At 36.7% G+C, this 19,231-nt stretch overlaps 1 protein-coding gene across 4 annotated transcripts; it reads left to right on the forward strand.

Moving 5' to 3' along the window:
- Window positions 2,123-12,275, forward strand: LOC109229120 (uncharacterized protein At4g06598-like). Of its 4 annotated transcripts, none has more exons than XM_019394447.1 (6): window positions 2,124-2,330; window positions 3,926-3,986; window positions 4,156-4,895; window positions 8,384-8,459; window positions 8,563-8,689; window positions 11,611-12,275. In XM_019394447.1, exons 3-6 carry the CDS (start codon window positions 4,174-4,176, stop codon window positions 11,799-11,801), a joined length of 1,116 nt encoding a protein of 371 aa, XP_019249992.1. In that variant the 5' UTR covers window positions 2,124-2,330; window positions 3,926-3,986; window positions 4,156-4,173; the 3' UTR covers window positions 11,802-12,275. The 4 variants fall into 4 exon arrangements, with proteins under 4 accessions (XP_019249995.1, XP_019249992.1, XP_019249994.1 ...); XM_019394449.1 differs by having other exon boundaries at window positions 3,931-3,986; XM_019394450.1 differs by lacking the exon at window positions 3,926-3,986 and having other exon boundaries at window positions 2,123-2,330; window positions 4,153-4,895.

Below are 19,231 nucleotides of genomic sequence, written 5' to 3' on the forward strand. Positions count from 1 at the left end.
ATATATATATATATATATATATATATATATATTGTATATCGTTTCTACACCCGGCATACAAAATATATATAATTTGTTTATGTCATATTCTTCGAATTTTAATATGAAATTCCAACCAAAACCACCTCGAATCTTTACCAAATTCTCTCAAAATTGAGATATAAACTCCAAAGAATATTCTCAATCATTTACAACATCACCCAATCCAAACAGATAACAATTCTACAAATTTCGATTTTCAAATTCAAAGTATCTAAGCTTTCTAATGGCTATCATTATAGTTTAAGCTCATGTATACACGATTAACTTCAGTTTAATTTCAGTTATACCGTCAGATAGTTTCATTTTAGTTCCAAATTCTACTTCATTAGACAATGTCTTGTTTATTCATCAAAAAAAAAAAAATTATGGTAGCCCATTTGTATTGGTGCTTCATGTTGTGTATTCTATGCTTTTAGCCAATCGAATTATTTTTCTTTACCATTCTTCAAAGCTCTTAGCATGTTCATTTGCAAAAGCTAAATTGAAGAGGACATATCTATAGAGAGAAGAAAAATAGAGAAGAATGAAGTCTAAAATGGGTGAAATTGGAGTCTAATATATTCTTTGTATATAAATGGTAAATTGTATATGCTAATGTAATTAAGTAATAACCTCTCTATGAGGGTAAATAAGTTTATAATGCAGTATAAATAGGTAAAAAATCCTAAGAAAATAGATATTTGGACCTAACTTAACCTCAAAGTTAGCTCAAGAGCGTGAATTGTCCAAAATTAATCAATCAACATTACTTTAGTTCAAAATTAGTTCGACGCAATTCTTTGTGTGCATCTGTTTCTACCATCAGACCTCTCTATAACAACATCTTCATATAACAATCATTCACCAAAAAACCCAAGTTTTTCTCAGAACTAATTTTTTATATTATATTTTACCTCTCCATAACAACTTTTTACCTATAAAAGCAAACATCCATCTTTACAGCAGTACATTCTTTGTAAAATTACCCCTCTACAACATCCATGTAGAATCTCTAATAAGATTACCATGATAAGTTTAAAGATTTTAACCTCAACCTACTGCTACTTAGACCGAGATAGAATATTCAATTGTTAGCATCTTAGATTGCCTTTAGAGGAAAGCTATTAGGTATTATTTTGCTGAAAGTTTGGACACAAATTTGCGCTAATTCAAACGTGATATCATTGTTAAGAGACCGAAATCTATGAAACAAGCTATTGTTACGAAGTTTCTTCATCAATCTTGAAATAATTTAATCTTCTAGCAGCTTTATAATGTATGCTTTAGAGTTTATATCTTTATATATTTAGTTACGAATTTATTAATTAGTAAAATATACATATATTTTGTGTATTTAAATATGAATAATTTTTTTATCTTTTATACGTAATATTAAAAAGATTAATTTTTGAGTAATTTTTTGCTTATAACAACCAAAATATATTTAATATCAAACGCATTTTATGTTATAAAGAAGTTTTACTGTATATTTATTTATTGTTCTATTATTCAGAGCATTTTGTATAATAAGAGCTCGATTGGTTACAAGGATGAGGAATTCCGGAACAAAATATATAATTTTTCTATTTCGCAATTGTTAAATCTTGGGATTAGCAATTCGGAAAGTGTTGAAACCATATTGTAGTATTACTTTTACTCATTTTATGTGGGATAATAACCTCGGAATTACTAAGCTCAAGATTAGAACAACAAAATAGTAACGCATTTGCTCTTCTCCAAATATATTTTTAAGAAAATCAAAGTTAAAATTGAAAGTAAAAGTATAACCATTAAATAATTGCTATCAATTATTTAATATTCATATTATAATAATTTCAGAATAATTTGTTGGCAAACCAATTGATGCTTGAAAATAGTAGTGCGTTTCAACGAACCTATTTCCTTTTTAGTCCGTGCCAAAAAGAATAATTTCTTTCCCTATTTGGAAATAATTTACCTTTATGCAATAATTTATAACCACACAAAATATATGTGCTTCATTTTACACCGCAAATTCAGAAATCTTTCACTCTTTTCTTAAAATCCGTGTCAGTCAAATGAGCTCGCATAAATTGAAATGGAGGAAGGAGTTTTACACGCATATCGAAGAATAATGGGAATGAGACCGTAAAGACCACCAAAAGTATTAAAAAGCCAGATATCTCATTTTGGGTTTGTCTTTCAAGTTTCAACATGAGACGTGAAGGAGTAATAAAGTAAAGAGAGATTTATAAGAAGACAGGGATTAGCAGCAATTGCAGTGAGCATTGAATCTTCCATTTTTCACATCGCCCCTTGATAGCTCATTGGTATAATTCTCTTCATATCTTCTTTAGTTGTCTTATTTATTTATTTAAGAAATCGTCTCTTTGGTAGCTGGAACTGTTAGGCCAATTAAGTGTTGAAGAATTAGGAGGAGGAAAAAGAGAGAGTGACAATTAGTTGAGTGTTTTACCTTTTTGTTTGATCATTTGCATTTCCAGATGAGAAAAATTAAATTAAGAGAAACAAATTATTATGTTAAGCCTGAGATTTGGGGGAAAATATTTTCCTTCTTTACTTTACTTTACTTTGTTTTCCTAATTGCCCAATCAGTGGTTGTAATATTACTTCTTTTTTCCTCGTTAAGATATTTAACATGAAAGTAAGCTCTGATTCTGTGTATATATGTTGACGAAAGCCTTATTCTCCTGCTTTGTGTGGATCTACTTCTTAAATGGAAACTGGTTTCACAAGCTCTGCGAACGATGCTGGGCTTTGATTTATATCCTTGAACTCGGATGCCTGGAGCTACTTGTTTGTAGTGATTTATAAATACAAACATACACTAGCTTGATTGACACGTTTTGTGTTCTTTCAAATATGTAGCAAAGTTTTACTTTGCTTACTGCTAAAGCTAGAGGAGATGCACTTTCAATCTAATTCTCTAATTGAAATCCATGCTATTTGCTCCTAAGCTGAACAAAAGCTTGTAATATGATTCCTTGGAGATTCATCCAGAATTTGTACCTGTCCACCAACATGTTTTGATCACTGCCAACATGATGCTAGTGAAGTACAGAAGCTAGAACTTCAAAACAATGTCCAATTCCAATCCATTGAAGTTTCTTCTTACAGACCCCAAGTCAGGCCTATAAGTCTGGCCTATACTTCTATGTTTTCCATAAAACAGTATTACCAAAGAAAAGCATAGCATCCTATTGCAAAGTTAGGAAATGGTTTTTTACTCCATTTGAAGATGGTGGGATATTATGTGTTCTTCTTTCCCTTGTTATTGATTTTTTATTGTGGGTCCTTTTCCCTAAAATGATGGCGTAAATTTATTATGAAATGCATGTACATGTAGCCTCGACCAGATAGATTAGACTTTGATTTGTAGCGAACCTAATGTTCTGATGAATTTTTGGATTCCCTCATGCTCTACGCATTTAATCCTCTTTCCTCTGAACAATGAAGATAAAAGAAAAAAATTGCACATAGAAGAAGATGGCAGTTCTTCCTTGGATTTTGTATCTATCTGTTTTGAGTGCTTTTGCAAATTTAAGTTGAGCAGTCATTCTGTCTATCTGTTTTGAGTGCTTTTGCAAAGTTGAGGTGAGCATACCCTCTGTTGGCGATAAACATGCTCCTTGCCTTCTCTTCCTCTCCCTTTCGTTCACTCTTAGCATCTTTAAATTAAATGTCCACGATCCATTTGTTCCATATCCTGATATCCTCTTTGATCACCTGCTGCAGAGGCAAACTAGCTTTTCCAATTTTTGTGTGAATCTTTTATTCCATGATTGGGTGTGTTCTGTTCATTTGGTAGACATGAATGTGCAGAATGATTGGCAATGGCTCTGGTTTTTTTTATCTCCTCTTAGTATTGGGCTGGAAAACTGACTTATGTTGATCGTTCTTTTAGCATAGAAAATTGCAGATTTCCTGGTGATACTTTGCCTCGTGCTAATGGGATTTCTTACAGGGTAGGTTGCTGTTGCAGTGTTAGATTCTTTTTCCAACGGACTGTTTACTTGTTTACATTTTTTTGGGATGGGTTACAATATGTTGCTTCTAATCTATCTAGCATAATATGGAAACAATTATTTCCTTTCTTTCTTTTCACATATGTACAATTATTTCATTGTTTAGCAGGGATCTTGTGTGCTTTGCATGGCAAATTCCAAGGGGGCATCTAGCATGAGAAATATGGTGTACAATGGAAAAAGCTCTTTACTGCCTCCTAAAAGTCCGTTTCCTAGCATTTCCCCCTCGTATGTTGATTATGTCCCTAGTTCTGCTGTCACCCAAAAAGGCATTTCAAAATCTAGAGATGGTTCACACCATCAGCGCACTTCTTCTGAAAGCTGTCTTATAGAGGAGCAACCATCTTGGTTGGATGATCTTCTTAACGAGCCGGAAACTCCAGTACGCAGAGGTGGCCATCGACGTTCATCTAGTGACTCCTTTACATATCATGATGCTGCTAACATTGCACACTTAGATTACATAGCTCAAGATGATAACAAATTCAGAAATTTAACTCCCGTCCCTTCCTGGGGATCCCAAGACTTTGATTATTACAAAGATGCTCGGCATGCCACATTTCATATCGATCAAAACTTCTCAAATCGGCAAAAGAATAGGGCAAGGGATGCTTCTCCAAATGCAATACAACATCACCGTGGCCGGCCCCCTTTTAGGGAAAATGTCAAGACTCACAGCTTGGGAGCATCATGTCCTCCACAAGAAGGAGAGAGGCCCAAATCTGCAGGAAGCGACAAGCAGGATTTAGTTGAATCTGTCCCTCCTAATCCAGTGGGATCAGGTGAAAAAAAGGATTCTTCTCACAGCAAGAGTTCTGCATCAGAAAGTGACACGAAACGTGCAAAGCAGTAAGTGTAACTCTCTCAGCAACCCCAAAGGAAATAGCTGTGAAGTGAATAAATATATTTTCTGTATGTTGAAATTTGCAAGAAGACATAGTTCCTGTAGCAGTAAATATTTAAGATAATTCTTTGTTTCTGTTTATACTTTGTAGTATAGTTCTTGGTTTCTGTTTTCATGGTTTGTCTATCATTCTTTTTTCTTTTTGTTGCATGCCCATACTATCAGTTTACTGGATGTTTTGGTTAGTTGGAGGCTTATAACCAGGATAGCTGAAAACCAAAGGAATTTTAACTTTCATTAATAAGTAATTTAGCATGTTCTTTTTTTCTTCTGAATCTCTGCAGCCACAATAAGTATTACTATGATTCTGTGTTATTTACCTTCTAAAACTTTAATTATCGGCCTACAGCAAAAGTGTAGGGTATTCTATGCTCTTTGAATTTTTCAAGGGATGCATATGGTGTTCAAATCCTATCAATCCATAGATGTTGACAAAAATAGGTGATTTAACTTCTAACAACAAATTGATTTTTATGCTACAAGAAGGATATATATGTCAGGAACATTTCTTCTTCCTTCCATCTTAACTTGCTTGACCTTGTCTTTTTCACTCCTCCTGAATTTCATGGACCCCTTTTCCTAAACATAAACTTTCCCACCTTCAACAGTTCATTATAATGCATGGATGGTAACTTTTTTTTTATTCTATAGAAAAAGTAATTGTATTAGATCTGCAGCTCTAAGAAAAAGGAAGTGCGGGAATATGTACAATTTAGCAAAAAGAAAAAAGTGAACTTGATCTGTTGGATCGAATTTGCTTTTGCCTTCAAAGCATTTGGTATTCCTTTCCTTCCGTACGGTCCCCCAAATATTAGCTGGAATGGTAATCCGCCAAAATGACTTCTTTTTCTTCCTTTTGCCCCTGTTCCAGCACTGAAGTAATTGTATGACAGTTCTGGGCATCACCCATTTAAGGCCTTTGATGTTCAGATAGATTTGTCATAGTTGAGCAGTTACATTACGATTTAAAAAGAGGTGATTTACACTTTCAGCTTCCTTTCCACATAAATGAAACCTGCTACACAAAATGGTGCCCCTTTTTTGGAGATTGTCTTCTGTCAAATATGCCTTCTTTGTCACCAACCAAGAGAAGCAAGCCACTTTGAAGGGGCTTTTGTTTGCCGATTCTGTGCAATGCAAAGACGGTAATTAATATCACTTTTCCCATTAGTGATTTATACTTGACAAATTACTCCACTATTGATGCGTTTCAATTCTTTTTAGCACCTCTCTTGCTAACTTCGACGTATCAACTTACCCAAAACATTTTCTTAAATTTCGCACGAATCAAATGGTCATCTGTCATCTAATTTGATAGAGATGGAACATTTTGATTTTTAGGTTCGGAGGAATATGTTCTTTTTCTTGAATAGGTAAGTGAACATTATTTCAAAAGTAGAGCAGCCTGGCACTAGGATAGTACAAAGGCAGTACACTGGTTAGGAATCCTTCATTTACAAAAAAAACCAAAAAGGAAGGAACCTTGATGTAGAAAAACCTATTCCTGTAAAGATTCTATGAAATCTAGCATATGCTATTTTCATTCTTTACATCCTGTAGATTGCACTAAAATGTCAACAACCATAAACATTTGTATTTCAGCTGCTGTACAGTATCTATCTTCTCTTCGAAATTTCTAGCATTCCTCTCTTTCTATATAACCCAACAGACACCGTGTTCTATGTCTTCCTCAGTTGTTTTCTGATTCCCCTGGAAGCCCAGTGGTTGAGTAACTGTTTAATATATATGGCATGAGGAATTGCATCCTGAATAAGTACTAAAAGAAAATTGACCAAATCTGGTTAACAACTGGGCAATGCAAAAAGAGGTGGTTGCAGCTTTCCACCTTGCTGTTACACATAAAGCACCTGTTGCAGCCCCCAGGGCCTAGCTCAAATGGCAAAGGTGGTGGATTTGTGTCTTAGGTCACAGGTTCAAGCCCCCACACCATGCAAAGCAAAGCCTGGTATTTAAGTGGAGAAGGGTAGAGGGGCGGGCCCATTATCCACCGAGTTTCGAAGGCTGCGGTTGGTCCAAAGGATCGGCCCCAGACCGATTTCTCGGTCATCAAAAAAATAAAAAAATAAAGCACCTGTTGCATATCGTCATTCCCCTTCTCTGTAGGTTGCAATGAGTGAGGCATGTGTCGTGAGTCACCAGCCACATAAAACAACAGATTTTGTAAGGTGCTTTAGATTTCCTTTAACTGTTTACATGGCCAACTGTAGAGCTGTCTCCCTCATTGTTCGTTGCCTTGTGGCAAAAATTAACAGGGAGAGACCATACTTCTGCGTTGTCCATACAACAAAATCCTCAACTTCTGCGTTTGAGAGATACATTCTCTAAGTCGTTCAGAGAGAGCCATTCTGGGTATTTCCCAGTCAGAGCAATTTCTCCTAAAACTTATACACCAGGAGCTTCCATTCGAGCACTGTGGGGCATAGCTTCCTGCATTGTTGGGGAAACCATAAAGATCATGATACGTGATCTTTAATGGTGTGGGTCCTATCCAAGCATCGTGCCAAAACCATATATTCCTTCTGTTATCAATCTTGACCTTTTTATGCGATTCAAAAACAGCCCATAAGATGCATATATGTTTCCATAAGCCTAAACCATGAGAAATGTGTACGGGACCTGAATACATAGGCTTTAATCACCATCTTTTCTAGTAATCACTCTTGTCCACTAGCTCCTTGCTTCTCTGCCATATAAGCTGCTATTCCGCACTTTCAAGTGCCCAGACCCCTATTTCTTTTATCCATCAACACCCTGTCCCACTTTACCAGGTGAAAAGTTCTCTTTTCTTTGCTTCCCTTCCACAAAAAGTTCCTCCTGATCTTATCCAACTTTGTCCTCACATTCACTGGCAGAGGAAATAGACATAAGATAGACTGGAAGAGAATCAAGGACATTCTTGATAAGAATCACCCTACCTCCCAGGACCCCAAGGGTGTGGCCCAGTGATCAATGAAGTGGGTTAGGAATCATGAGGTCTTAGGTTCAAATCCCCGCGGAGGCAAAAATAGTTTTCATCCCATTTGTCCAAGTTTTGGTGGACAGAGTTATCTGTTGCTGGTGAGAGGTAGTAGGTATCCCGTGAATTTAGTCGAGTTGCGTGTAAGCTGGCCCAGACACCGTGATTATCAAAAAAAGAAAAAAAATCACCCTACCTCCCAATTATAGTTACTGCCTTTTCCATGTAGCAAGTCTCTTTTCCCATCTCTCTTCGATTTTTTGCCACACTTGTTTTGACTAAAATATTTTTCCACTTGTTGTGGAAGAATATGTTTTATCTGCAACTTATCCTCTTTTATTATCAGATATGCCAGCTGATTCACTTATCTACTATTCGTGTTATTAGTTGGATATTGTTTGGATTTTATTTAACATATATTGAAGTTTATTAAAGACAAGGTGACATGTAATGCAGACAGTTTGCTCAACGATCGCGAGTTCGGAAGCTTCAATACATATCTGAGCTGGAAAGAAATGTACAAGCTCTGCAGGTGTGTATTCACAGACGCTTTAAGTAATATACTCTTAGAAATGTCTCTATGATGCATGTTGTATTTTGTTAAAAATGTTGATCTGGTCATTACTAATTTCCAGGCTGAAGGTTCTGAAGTGTCCGCTGAGCTTGAATTCCTTAACCAGCAGAGCCTTATTCTAAGCATGGAGAATAAAGCCTTGAAGCAGCGCTTAGAAAATTTAGCTCAAGAACAGCTGATAAAGTATTGTAAGTTTCTTCTTTATCTGTCATACCTTATTGTTGTATCTGCTATCTCCAGCGCTTGAAGTGGTATTAAAAAGTTGAATATGCAGCACAGATATAATGAGTCTTAACCTGCATAGTTGGAAATTAGGGTTATCTTGAAAGAATTATCAGATGAATGGTGTTCTAATGGGGAATAAGAATCTCGACGTAAGTAAGGTCGGTTTGAAGATGAGCCAGGAAACTGGGTTAGGTTTTCCTAAAACTGGAAGCACATTGTGTTGAGCAATGTTTGGTCTCATTAGCAAATTGCATGTTATCTAGGAGATATGGGGACAACTTGTGTAATTCCAGAAAGCATCATTTTTTTTTTGTGTGGAAAAAAGATATCCTGGAAATCTGAAATTTCTATGAATTTATGATTTTGTCTAGCTTTTAGAACTGTGTACGCAGTACAATCTATTAATTTATGATCTTGTCTAGCTCCTTTAGAGCTGTGTATACAGTAGCATACATTGTTCTTACCTAAGTTGCTCCGACACGGCAGTTTAGGTGCCGCACCCCTGTCGACACGACACTAGTATGGGTGTGGTTATGGAATCCATGTTGGATCTGGTCAAACAATTTTGGGTACTTTGACCACGACGGACGGAAAATTCGAGATAAGATACAATTTGATTTCCAAAATCAGAACCAAAACTAGGGTAAATTTGAAGAAAATAGCATACCTTATCTAGGAAATCAATCTTTTACTTATCTACGACTTGAGAATAAAAAAGAAATCCACACTTTACAAGCTATACGTAAGTATTCCACAAAATTTCTCATGATTTAGGGAGATTTTTATATTTTTATTTTTTTGAATTATTTTTAGTCGGATCCTCGCACCCGTATCCGTACTAGGATCCATATCCCCGAATCTTAGAATTTACATCTCGAAGGATCCGACCTCTAGATTCGCACGAGTGTCTGACACCCGCACCCGTGTCCGAGCAACTTAGGTTCTTACTGCCTATCACTTTTGGAAGGATATCGTCTGTTTGTTACAAAGGCTGTTTTGACTTTTAATTAGTTAAAAATGATATTGGAATTAATAACTAATAAAAAATATAAGAGATATAGGAACTGATTCAACCAATTTTTTTTTTTTTTTTTTTTTTGCACCGGGTGTCCGAGTCTCTAAGAGCCCCGACTAATCCCGGGGGTGCACAGGCCCTCGGCAAGGAGTTTCCGGCAAGTGCACCACGGTTAATTCAGGTTTTACCCAGTCCGATGGCCCTCAGAAATTGTTTGTGATTCAACCAAATTTATTATCTGCTCTTCCAATGGATAGCGGGACTATGTCAAAGTTTCTTTAAAACAAAGGCAAAATATGTAAGTTTACCACCTGAATTATGACCAAATCCCTGTTACACACTTTCTAACGGTGAAAATTATCTTACCCAGAACCTTTCAAAAGTGTGTCTATGACTCACCACTCTGCTTAGCTGGCACTCGCGTCTTATACACATAAAAAGGGCGAGTGAACTAAAAAACTTAGAAAATTAAAAAAAAATCTTAATACTTTAACTCGGGTTTGAACTCATAAGAACTCAACAATGGAAGTTCATAATTCCTCCTCAAAGCAGTCCATTCAAATGTTTTTATGCTCAAGGAATTAGTTCTTGGTCAATTCCAAGCAGCACATAATCTACATAAGTTTTAGATCTCATATTCGCATTAAAAAATTGTGGTGGTGTTGAGATAAACAATTGAATTGTAAAAACTGTTTGGGATTAGATTTGGGTGGTGTATTGTTCAAACCACCATTGCCGGCAAAGCTTTGAAGGTTGAAGTCGGAATTACATTTGCATATGAAATTTCGAGTTAGTTGGCTGAATCTGGAACTATCCTCACTTTGCTTCTTCAATTAACTATCCTCTTCCAGTGCCTTCTTTGGCTCGCTCTTAAAAGTCTTGTAATCAATCTCTGATGGCACAAGACATCCTCGACAATCAAGAACAAAGAAACTTGTATTGTCCCTAACATCTATATCTTGAGAAGTGGCAGAACTCTCTGAGAACAATTATCAAACACTTGGTCTGCACTATTTCCCAAATACTCCGAATAGTCAGTAGTTGTCAAAAGAAAAAGCAAATAACAATTCTCAGTAGAGCACTCATGGACCACCATGATTTCGTAATGCTCCTGCTCCATGGTCGAGAATCTTTCAGTTTCAGATGAAATTATATGAGAATGTGGAGCGATGGTGAAGGAAGAAGAAGAGGGTAGATTTGTAAGTAAGTAATTTTTTTAAGTTAAGGACACATGTCGCAATCCTATTGGTGCGTGGCATAGACATGTTTTGTGAAAATTGGTCAAGTACAAAAGTGGTGTGTCATAGACATACATTTTAAAGGTTGATTGTGTAAGATTGATTTTGGCCGTCAGCAAGTGTGTAACAGAGATTTGGTCCATAGTTCAGGTGGCAAAATATGTATTTTGCCTTAGAACAAAACAAAAAGATTTTTCCACTGCAAAATTATTATTGGGTTTTAGATGCTGTTTAGAAGTAAGATGGGGATTCCCTCTTTTATGCTTCAGCCCTTCAACATTAGAACTTTAACCTTTGGAAGGAAAGAAAGCAACAAAGGAGAAGTGGTCACCATGCTTTTATCATTATTGAATAATGAGGTTATAAGTTTCTAGATTACTGTGAATCTCTGTTCCAAGGACAGAATCTACCTTCACAAAGAAACTCAAGTAATCAAACTTAAACTTTTCTAGAGCCTAATTTTTTCCTTCATCACGGCTGAGGAACTTTTCTAGTTCGATTAGCTATGTAGTTCAAATAGGAAAAACTTTTCTGTTTTGGGGATGGTAGTGAAAGCTACTAATGTTGATACAGTAGAACGTTCGTTTTATTAACTTCTCGGGAAACTAAACCCTGTAAATGTTCTGTGCAGTGGAGCATGAAGTACTGGAAAAAGAAAGAGGAAGACTACGAGCATTGTACCAGCAGCAGCAACTGCCACAGTCGCAGCAGCAACAGCAATCATCTTCCAGCCATCGACGCACGACAAGTAGGGATCTTGATCAGCAATTTGCAGACCTGTCTTTGAAACACAAAGAGGGTTCAGGCCAACTTCACATGTGACTGTGACCGTAGCTAGGACTTTGATCACATCTTGACTTTCCCTCAGCTGATTTTGCCTGGCCAGTGACAAAATTATACTATTTTTATTGTTCTAGATAAGAAAGAGCTCCTGCCGTCCTTGTACTCTCTCTCAACGGCTTTGCCTCTTTCACCTTCTGGCGGTGATTCTAATTTCTGTATTATTATGTACCCTCAGCTTTGTTAAGCAAGTGATCTTTTTATTTGCACCTGGTGATCAGTGCTAGGAATAGCATTTGTGGCAGTTGGCTCACCTGAGGTGGTTAATTCCGGCATGATTTCTCCTTTGTATGTTTAAAATTCATTAGTTTCTCATCAGCTTTCTATGTTGTAACATTTCCCTGCTATTGGTTCCACCATTTTTACCTTGGGTACATTTTCATGATATTGACTTGTAAGCATTGATAATTATTTCCCAATTATCAAGCTATGAAAGCATACTCTTTATTTAAGCTATGAAAGCATTCTGTTTTCCCAATTATCAATATTACTGCACAACAAAACCAAACATACTCTTTTATTTTGCTTCAGACATCCGGCATACTAAACTCATGGGTCCAACTAACTCTGTATTCAACCAAGTGCACCATATATCATTTATGGAGCATGAGGGCTAGCAGACTAAATAATACATACATAAAATACCTAGTTAAATAGAAAGACTATGGGTTCACGTGCTTTGTAATCTAGGCTATAAATCCGCCCCTGGAGTAAAACATTCCAACCAATAGTTCTCCAGAGCTTGAACTCGAAACCTTTGGTTAAGGCCGAAGAAATTTCGATCATTCCACACATCCCCTAGTGGTAAAACCAAACCAATTGAATGCTCAAGAGATCTAGTTTGGAGTAATTCTTCTCTAAATGATACTCCTTAGTTATCAGTATCCCATTGCTCAAGAGCTGCATCATTCAATACAAGAGAAAAAGAAGACTGAAACGGTATATATTGCTGGACAAATCTTCAGGATACATTACTTGAATGAAACAAAGAATTGCATAATCGAAAAAAGAAAAGATCTGTCAGTGATTCAGCAGAACAGAAGACTTGAGTATCCGGTTATTTTCCATCGACTTTCCAATGTACTTGTCTATAGTTTAAAGGCAGAATAGCCCGGTAGACACTTGTACTTATACCGCTTTGACATCCCGGTCCCAGTACTTTGCAAAGTTTCATCTAAGCACTTGTACGTGTCCAAATAGAATATTTTAAATACCTCTGACCATTGACTGAGCTTATGTGACATTTATATGGATGAGTTGGACAAAGCGCGTGTTTTGTACGCACATATGGTACGTGAATTCACGGAATTGGTAATTTTACTTCAAGGGAAATAAGAAAACGACAAAACCAAAAAATAAACAAAAAATAAAAGAAAGAAAAATATAATCCCCTCCCTTATCGTCCTTCTCTGTTTCTCCCCCTCCCTTTCTCTTTTCTTTATCAGGTCCCACCCCTTCCCCTTTCCCTTTCTCTTTCTTTATTCTTTTCTTTATAAGATTTTCTGCTTTGTGCATCCCTTCTTCCATCAATTCGTCTCCAACCGTCTTCTTCCCCTTTCCCCTTTCTATTGTTCCACCATTTTTTTCGGTGGTTAAAGTTTCTAAATCAAATTTTTCTTCCACCAATACTCTCCAAAAACAAAAATATATTAAAATAAATAAATTTTGATTGAATTTTAATACTTCTTAAATACTAAGCTTGTTGGGTGTATTTTCTGGCGAGTGAAGTATTTCAAAATTTTGAGCTTGATGGTTATCTTCTATGGCTACTATTTCTTGTCGCTGGCCGAAGGAGTGGTGTCGCGATGGTCACTAGTGGTTCTAAAAATGGGTAAGACTGAAAGTTGACGGTGAGGAGTGGAGTGATTGCGAATTTGTGTGTGAGTGTCAATTAAAATTTTATAAATTCTGTCCGTTTGGAGAAAATATGTATATGAGCCATTGTTCCGGTGGGTTGACTGAAACATATTTAAAGGACCCGAAAATGGGTGAGAAAACGTGAAACAGAGGGTTTAAACTTTAGTTTTTCAAATGGAATTTTTAATTGACAAAGATAAAAAATGACATGGCAAGTGATGTGGATCTGATGTGTCATTCCTGTCAAGCAAGTGAGAAACACGTATCATAGTCAATGGTCAGAGGTGTTTAAAATACTCTTTTTGGACACGTACAAGTGCTTAGATGAAACTTCGCAAAGTAGTGGGACCGAGATGTCAAAGCGATATAAGTACAAGTGTCTACCAGGCTATTCTGCCTAGTTTAAATGAATTCTTAATAGAAAAAGAGTTTGGATTGATGATCAAGTAGCTTAGGGTCAGACCATGTATTTGTATTTAAAAATTCACTTAAATAACTTAGTCGGAACCCAATAAGCTGCTTTTTAGGTTTATTTGACACACTTAATTAGCAAATAAACCTAGTTATCACACTCTTGGAAAAGTCGTCAAAAGGGGATGGACTTAATGAAAGCAAGTTTTAGCATGGAAAGTAGAACAACGTTAGCCTTTGGCATGATATATATTAATCGTATAGTTTTAAACACATACTGTTCATGCAGAATTGCAGATAACAAGAAATTCCTCCCTATGGCCTATAGTATTCTAATTCTCGCGCGATGTTAGAATCGATAGTTTCTGAGTCTTTCACACACTGAATGATGTGTGTCCTCTGCCCTTTTGGATCTTGTTAAAAGCATAAACAGTTAACCTCCTATCAACAAAAGTATGGTGGTGGACCTCATTAGGCCTTCTGTCTTTTGGAAGAAAAAAAACACCATTTTGGATAGATAAAGCTGTTTTTCTTTTTCTTTTTCTGATTAACATTATAAATATTTTTAACTATAATAAGTTTTGACTTAAGGTACATTTTGTTCCGTTTCTAAATATATGTTATTTTATTTAAGAAAATATGGTACAAAATTTATTCTGATATCTTACTCATTTTGCCATTTTCTTTTTCTTTTTCGGACTAGATGAATATTATCACGAAAAGAAAAGAAGATCTTGTAAAAGAAAAAAAAGGGGGAATAAAGAGTTAATTATACTAGATAAAGAAGATAAAAGTGCATAAAAAATGGGATTTCCTATTCCTACTACTACCTCTGTTCCAGTTTATGTGAACCTATCTTCTTTTTGGTCCGTTCCAAAAAGAATGATCCATTTCTAAATTTAATAATATATTTAGCTTAAACTTACAATTCTATCCTTAACGAGAAGCTTTTATGACCACATAAATACTCTGGGCCCCTTTTTTAACTTGTTTACGACCACAAATTTCAAAAATATTTATTTTTTCTTAACTCCGTATCCAATCATAAATTGAAACGGGTGAATATTAATAAGGCACAGTTTGAGAAACTTGGGGTCATTAGGGGAAATTGCAATTGGTTTGGCTTGCGACACGTGCTATCTCTATTTCCCCCGTCTTACATATCCTTACAGCTGGTCTCTAGTGTTCTTTCTCCAGATTTTCATAGTTGATCCACTCTTCTTTCACTTCCCTTTGTCTTTTTCAGTTCTCTCTTCGTGCTCACCTTATTAAAAGGCGAGTTTCGTTTTGCAGGTTTTCTTAATATTTTGATTTTCGTAATCACAATTTTTTCTGGGTAGAATTTATTTAAATTGAGTAAAATTGTTACTCCATCTTTTTTTGTATTTGCCCGGAAGAAACTGTCAATGTTTGTGGACTCTGCTAGGGAGTTTCCAAACACAGTTGACTTTGCCAGACCAAAAAAATATATGATGCTCCCGAATATTGGCTACCCTTGTAATCCAAACAGATGCACAATTTCATTTTGTTCAGTTTTTCCTTTTTTTTTGGGCTTTGCCTCATAGGTCTTTGTTGATGAAGTAATTAATCTCCATTTGAAATTAAATACAACTTATTCTTTATTGGCCTTGCTACATCATCTCTGTAAATTTCTTACTGTAAAATTGATAGGTTTAGTTTAGAGCAGAGGTCAAATTGGCTACTCAAGATCAATATTTACCTTTAAATATCTTCTTAATTTTGACTGGAAAAAATTGAAAGAGTAACATTTATCTAGCAGCACTATAGTCTTCTATTTCTCTTCTGAGCAACTGTTAACATTCCTGTAGTAGCTCTGTAGTCTTTTATCTCTCTCCTATACAAGCTCATTCTTTGCCGACATTGCCATTATACTTTACTTATGATAGATTTGTTCACGTTGAGCCCGGGCTTTGCCGGGGCTACCCTTACTAGTAATACTTAAAGAGTGCATTTCTTTTTGTCACGACCCAAATTCTCCTATAGGCCGTGATGGCGGCCAACGTCACCGCTAGGCAAATCAACGGTAAACTATCCATATATTTATTCTTTTTAATAATTTCAAAGTAGTCAATTTTTATTTATTAAGTAAATAAGAAATGAAAAATTTAATAAGGTAAAGCGTAAACCAATAAAAGTGCAGGTGAAATAAATACTCGAAAACCATCAAGTGTCTATTAGCATATTCAAAACCTAGTGCCACAAGTGTATGAACAACTAGTAGAATATACAAAACACTAAGCTATTGTTTGTAATAAAGTAGATAGAAAGTAAATACAAAAGAGAGACTACGGGTGCTGCAGAACGGCCTCAGCTCACCACTAACCCTCGGGGTAACGGGTGCGCGCATGACTGACTGCTAGATGCACCTGCCTCAGATCCTGCACGATTAGTGCAGAAGTGTAGCGCGAGTACATAAACAACATGCACCTAGTAAGTATCCAGTCTAACCTCGAAGAAGTAGTGACTAGGGGTCGACATCGGCACTTATTATGAGCTAATAATAAAGAAGTATAGAAATTCTAAATAAGCATGGAATACATGAACAATAATAATAACACAATAACCAACAATAAATAAATGGTTCTCTAACTGATATTCAATTTAAAAATCTCCAATTGATACATGCTAACTTCAACAATTTTAGGCCATTAAATAAATTATAACCTCTCAAGTCATAAAAATAATATCAAGTATATTTGGGCTCCAAGCATTATCACGCACGATTTATGTCGAGGTCGTACGGCCCGATCCAAAATAATGTGTAAACTGCCGATGGTCGAACGGCACGAACCATAGATGCATTTATTATACTGCTGAGGCGTTCGACCCTCTCCACAAGAAGAGAGAATACTCCATGAATATCTCATTTAAGAGCTACCACAAGACTAATACACAAGGAAGCATAATTTCTATTAACGGTCAAATAATCCGCCAAAGCTCAAAGTAAGTGAAGTTCGGTCTTTACGAATTCTTTATCAAGTTTTAATATAATTTAGGCACTTAAATTAACAAGTAGAGTGCAAACAATACAAGTATTTCATGCTTTGGGCCCTAAAACACCCGGACTTAGAATGATTAGTAGCTACGCACGGACTCTCGTCACCTCGTACGTACGCATCCCCCACAAATAGAAGCAAATAGTAATTTAAAACACCTATAGGGTAAATTCCTTCTTACAAGGTTAGGCAAGAGACTTACCTCGTCTCAAATCTCACTTTCCGGCCCACAAATTCGTTCTAAAGTCTCAACTCGATGCCGAACAATCCGAAACTAGTCAAATGTTATATAAATTAATCAATACATGCTCAAAAGTCCATAATTTAACTATTAGAGTGATAACCCAACTTAAATTGTAAGATTCTTAAAATTTACACCGGGCCCACGTGCTCGGATTTCGGAAATTATCGGAGATAAATGTTACCCACAACCTCACGAACTCAAATAAATAATTTTTACCCAATTCCATAATCATTTTCGTGGTTAAATCCCATTTTTATCAAAATCTAGGTTTTTCAACTAAATCCATAATTTCTTAATTTTACATGCTACAATCTACCCATAATCTATGTATTAAACTCACTTTAGGTAGGAATTACTTACCTTCAATATCCAGGTGAAAACCCTTCTCCAAGAAGCTCCAAAATCGGCCAAGGAAATGAAAATGAGAGGAAATGGCCTAGGTCCCGTTTTTAAAACATTCTGCCCAGGTTTGTGCCTTAATTGCGATCGCGGACAAGCTCACGCGGTCGCGAAGGCTAAACTGAAGAACCCAGAAAAAATGACCCTACACGATCGCGGTGCACTGGGCCGCTTACTCCTCGCGAACGTGTGACCTAACTCGCGAATGCGTAAGGCAACTAGGTTGCCTAGCCCCAGGCCCAGGCTTCTACGCGAACGCGGCCAGTTAACCACGAACGCGAAGGCCATTGGTTCCAAGCCTTCGGGAACGCGGCCGTATATTTGCGAACGTGAAGAGCAAAAGCTCCCAGTCCCCAAATCCTTCATCGCGAACGCGAGGGCCCTTCCGCGTTCGCGAAGAAGGAAACCAGAACCATCACACCAGCAGTTTTGGACTTAGCTCCGGGCGGTCCGAAATGCACCCGAGCCTCCCAGGACCCCGCCCAACTGCATCAACAAGTCCATAAACATAATAAGAACCTTCTCGAACTCTTGAAACTCGTAAAATAACATCAAAACTAAGAATCGCACCCCAAAACCAAATTGAATCAAATTATGAAATTCAAGTTTTCAACTTGCTCTGAACGTGACGAATCATACTTAGACTACTCGGAATGACACCAACTTTTGTGTGCAAGTCAAAAATCACCATATGGAACTATTCCCAGTCTCGAAATCCAAAACGGAACTTGATAACACTAAAACCTACTTCAAACCAAATTTAAAGAACTTTAAAACCTTCAATGCGCCAACTTTCAACTTTATGTGCCGAAACGCTCCCGAGTCATCCAAAACTCGATCCGAACATATGTACAAGTCCAAAATCATCATACGAACCTATTGGAACCTTCGAATCTCGATTCCGATGTTGTTTACTAAAAATGTTAACCCAAGTCAAACTTAACCATTTTAAGCCAATATTAAGGAACTAAGTGTTCCGATTTCAACCCGAATCCTTCCAAACCCGAACTAACCATCCCCGCAAGTCATAAAATAGTAAAAGCACATACGGGAAGTCTTAATTAGGAGAACGAGATCTAGAAAGAGAAACGACCGGTTGGGTCGTTACATTCTCCACCTGTTAAACAAACGTTTGTCCTCGAACAGGTCTAGAATCGTACCTGGAGTGCCGTATAAATATGGATATCTTCTCTTATGTCTTCCTCAGTCTCCCAAGTTTCCTCCTTGACTGGTTGACCCCTCCACTGAAATTTTACCGTAGAAATCTTCTTGGACCTCAATTGGCGAACCTGCTTGTGAACAATAATAACTGACTCCTCCTCATAACCCAGGCTCTCATCTAGCTGAACCGTGCTGTAGTCTAACACATGCGACCTGTCGGCATGATACCTCCAAAGCATAGATACGTGGAAAACCAGATGAACCTCCGATAGACTGGGAGGCAAAACAAGCTCATAAGCAACCTTCTCAACTCTCCTCAATAC

Source organism: Nicotiana attenuata, chromosome 7, assembly GCF_001879085.1.
Source record: "Nicotiana attenuata strain UT chromosome 7, NIATTr2, whole genome shotgun sequence".
In the NCBI taxonomy this organism is placed as follows: domain Eukaryota; kingdom Viridiplantae; phylum Streptophyta; class Magnoliopsida; order Solanales; family Solanaceae; genus Nicotiana; species Nicotiana attenuata.

Excerpts from the sequence above, each read along its gene's own strand:
- LOC109229120 (XM_019394450.1), top strand. The coding sequence starts at position 4,174 with ATGGCAAATTCCAAGGGGGCATCTAGCATGAGAAATATGGTGTACAAT. Across the intron at positions 4,896-8,383 it reads GACACGAAACGTGCAAAGCA|ACAGTTTGCTCAACGATCGC; the intron begins GTAAGTGTAACT and ends CATGTAATGCAG. Across the intron at positions 8,690-11,610 it reads AGAACAGCTGATAAAGTATT|TGGAGCATGAAGTACTGGAA; the intron begins GTAAGTTTCTTC and ends TGTTCTGTGCAG.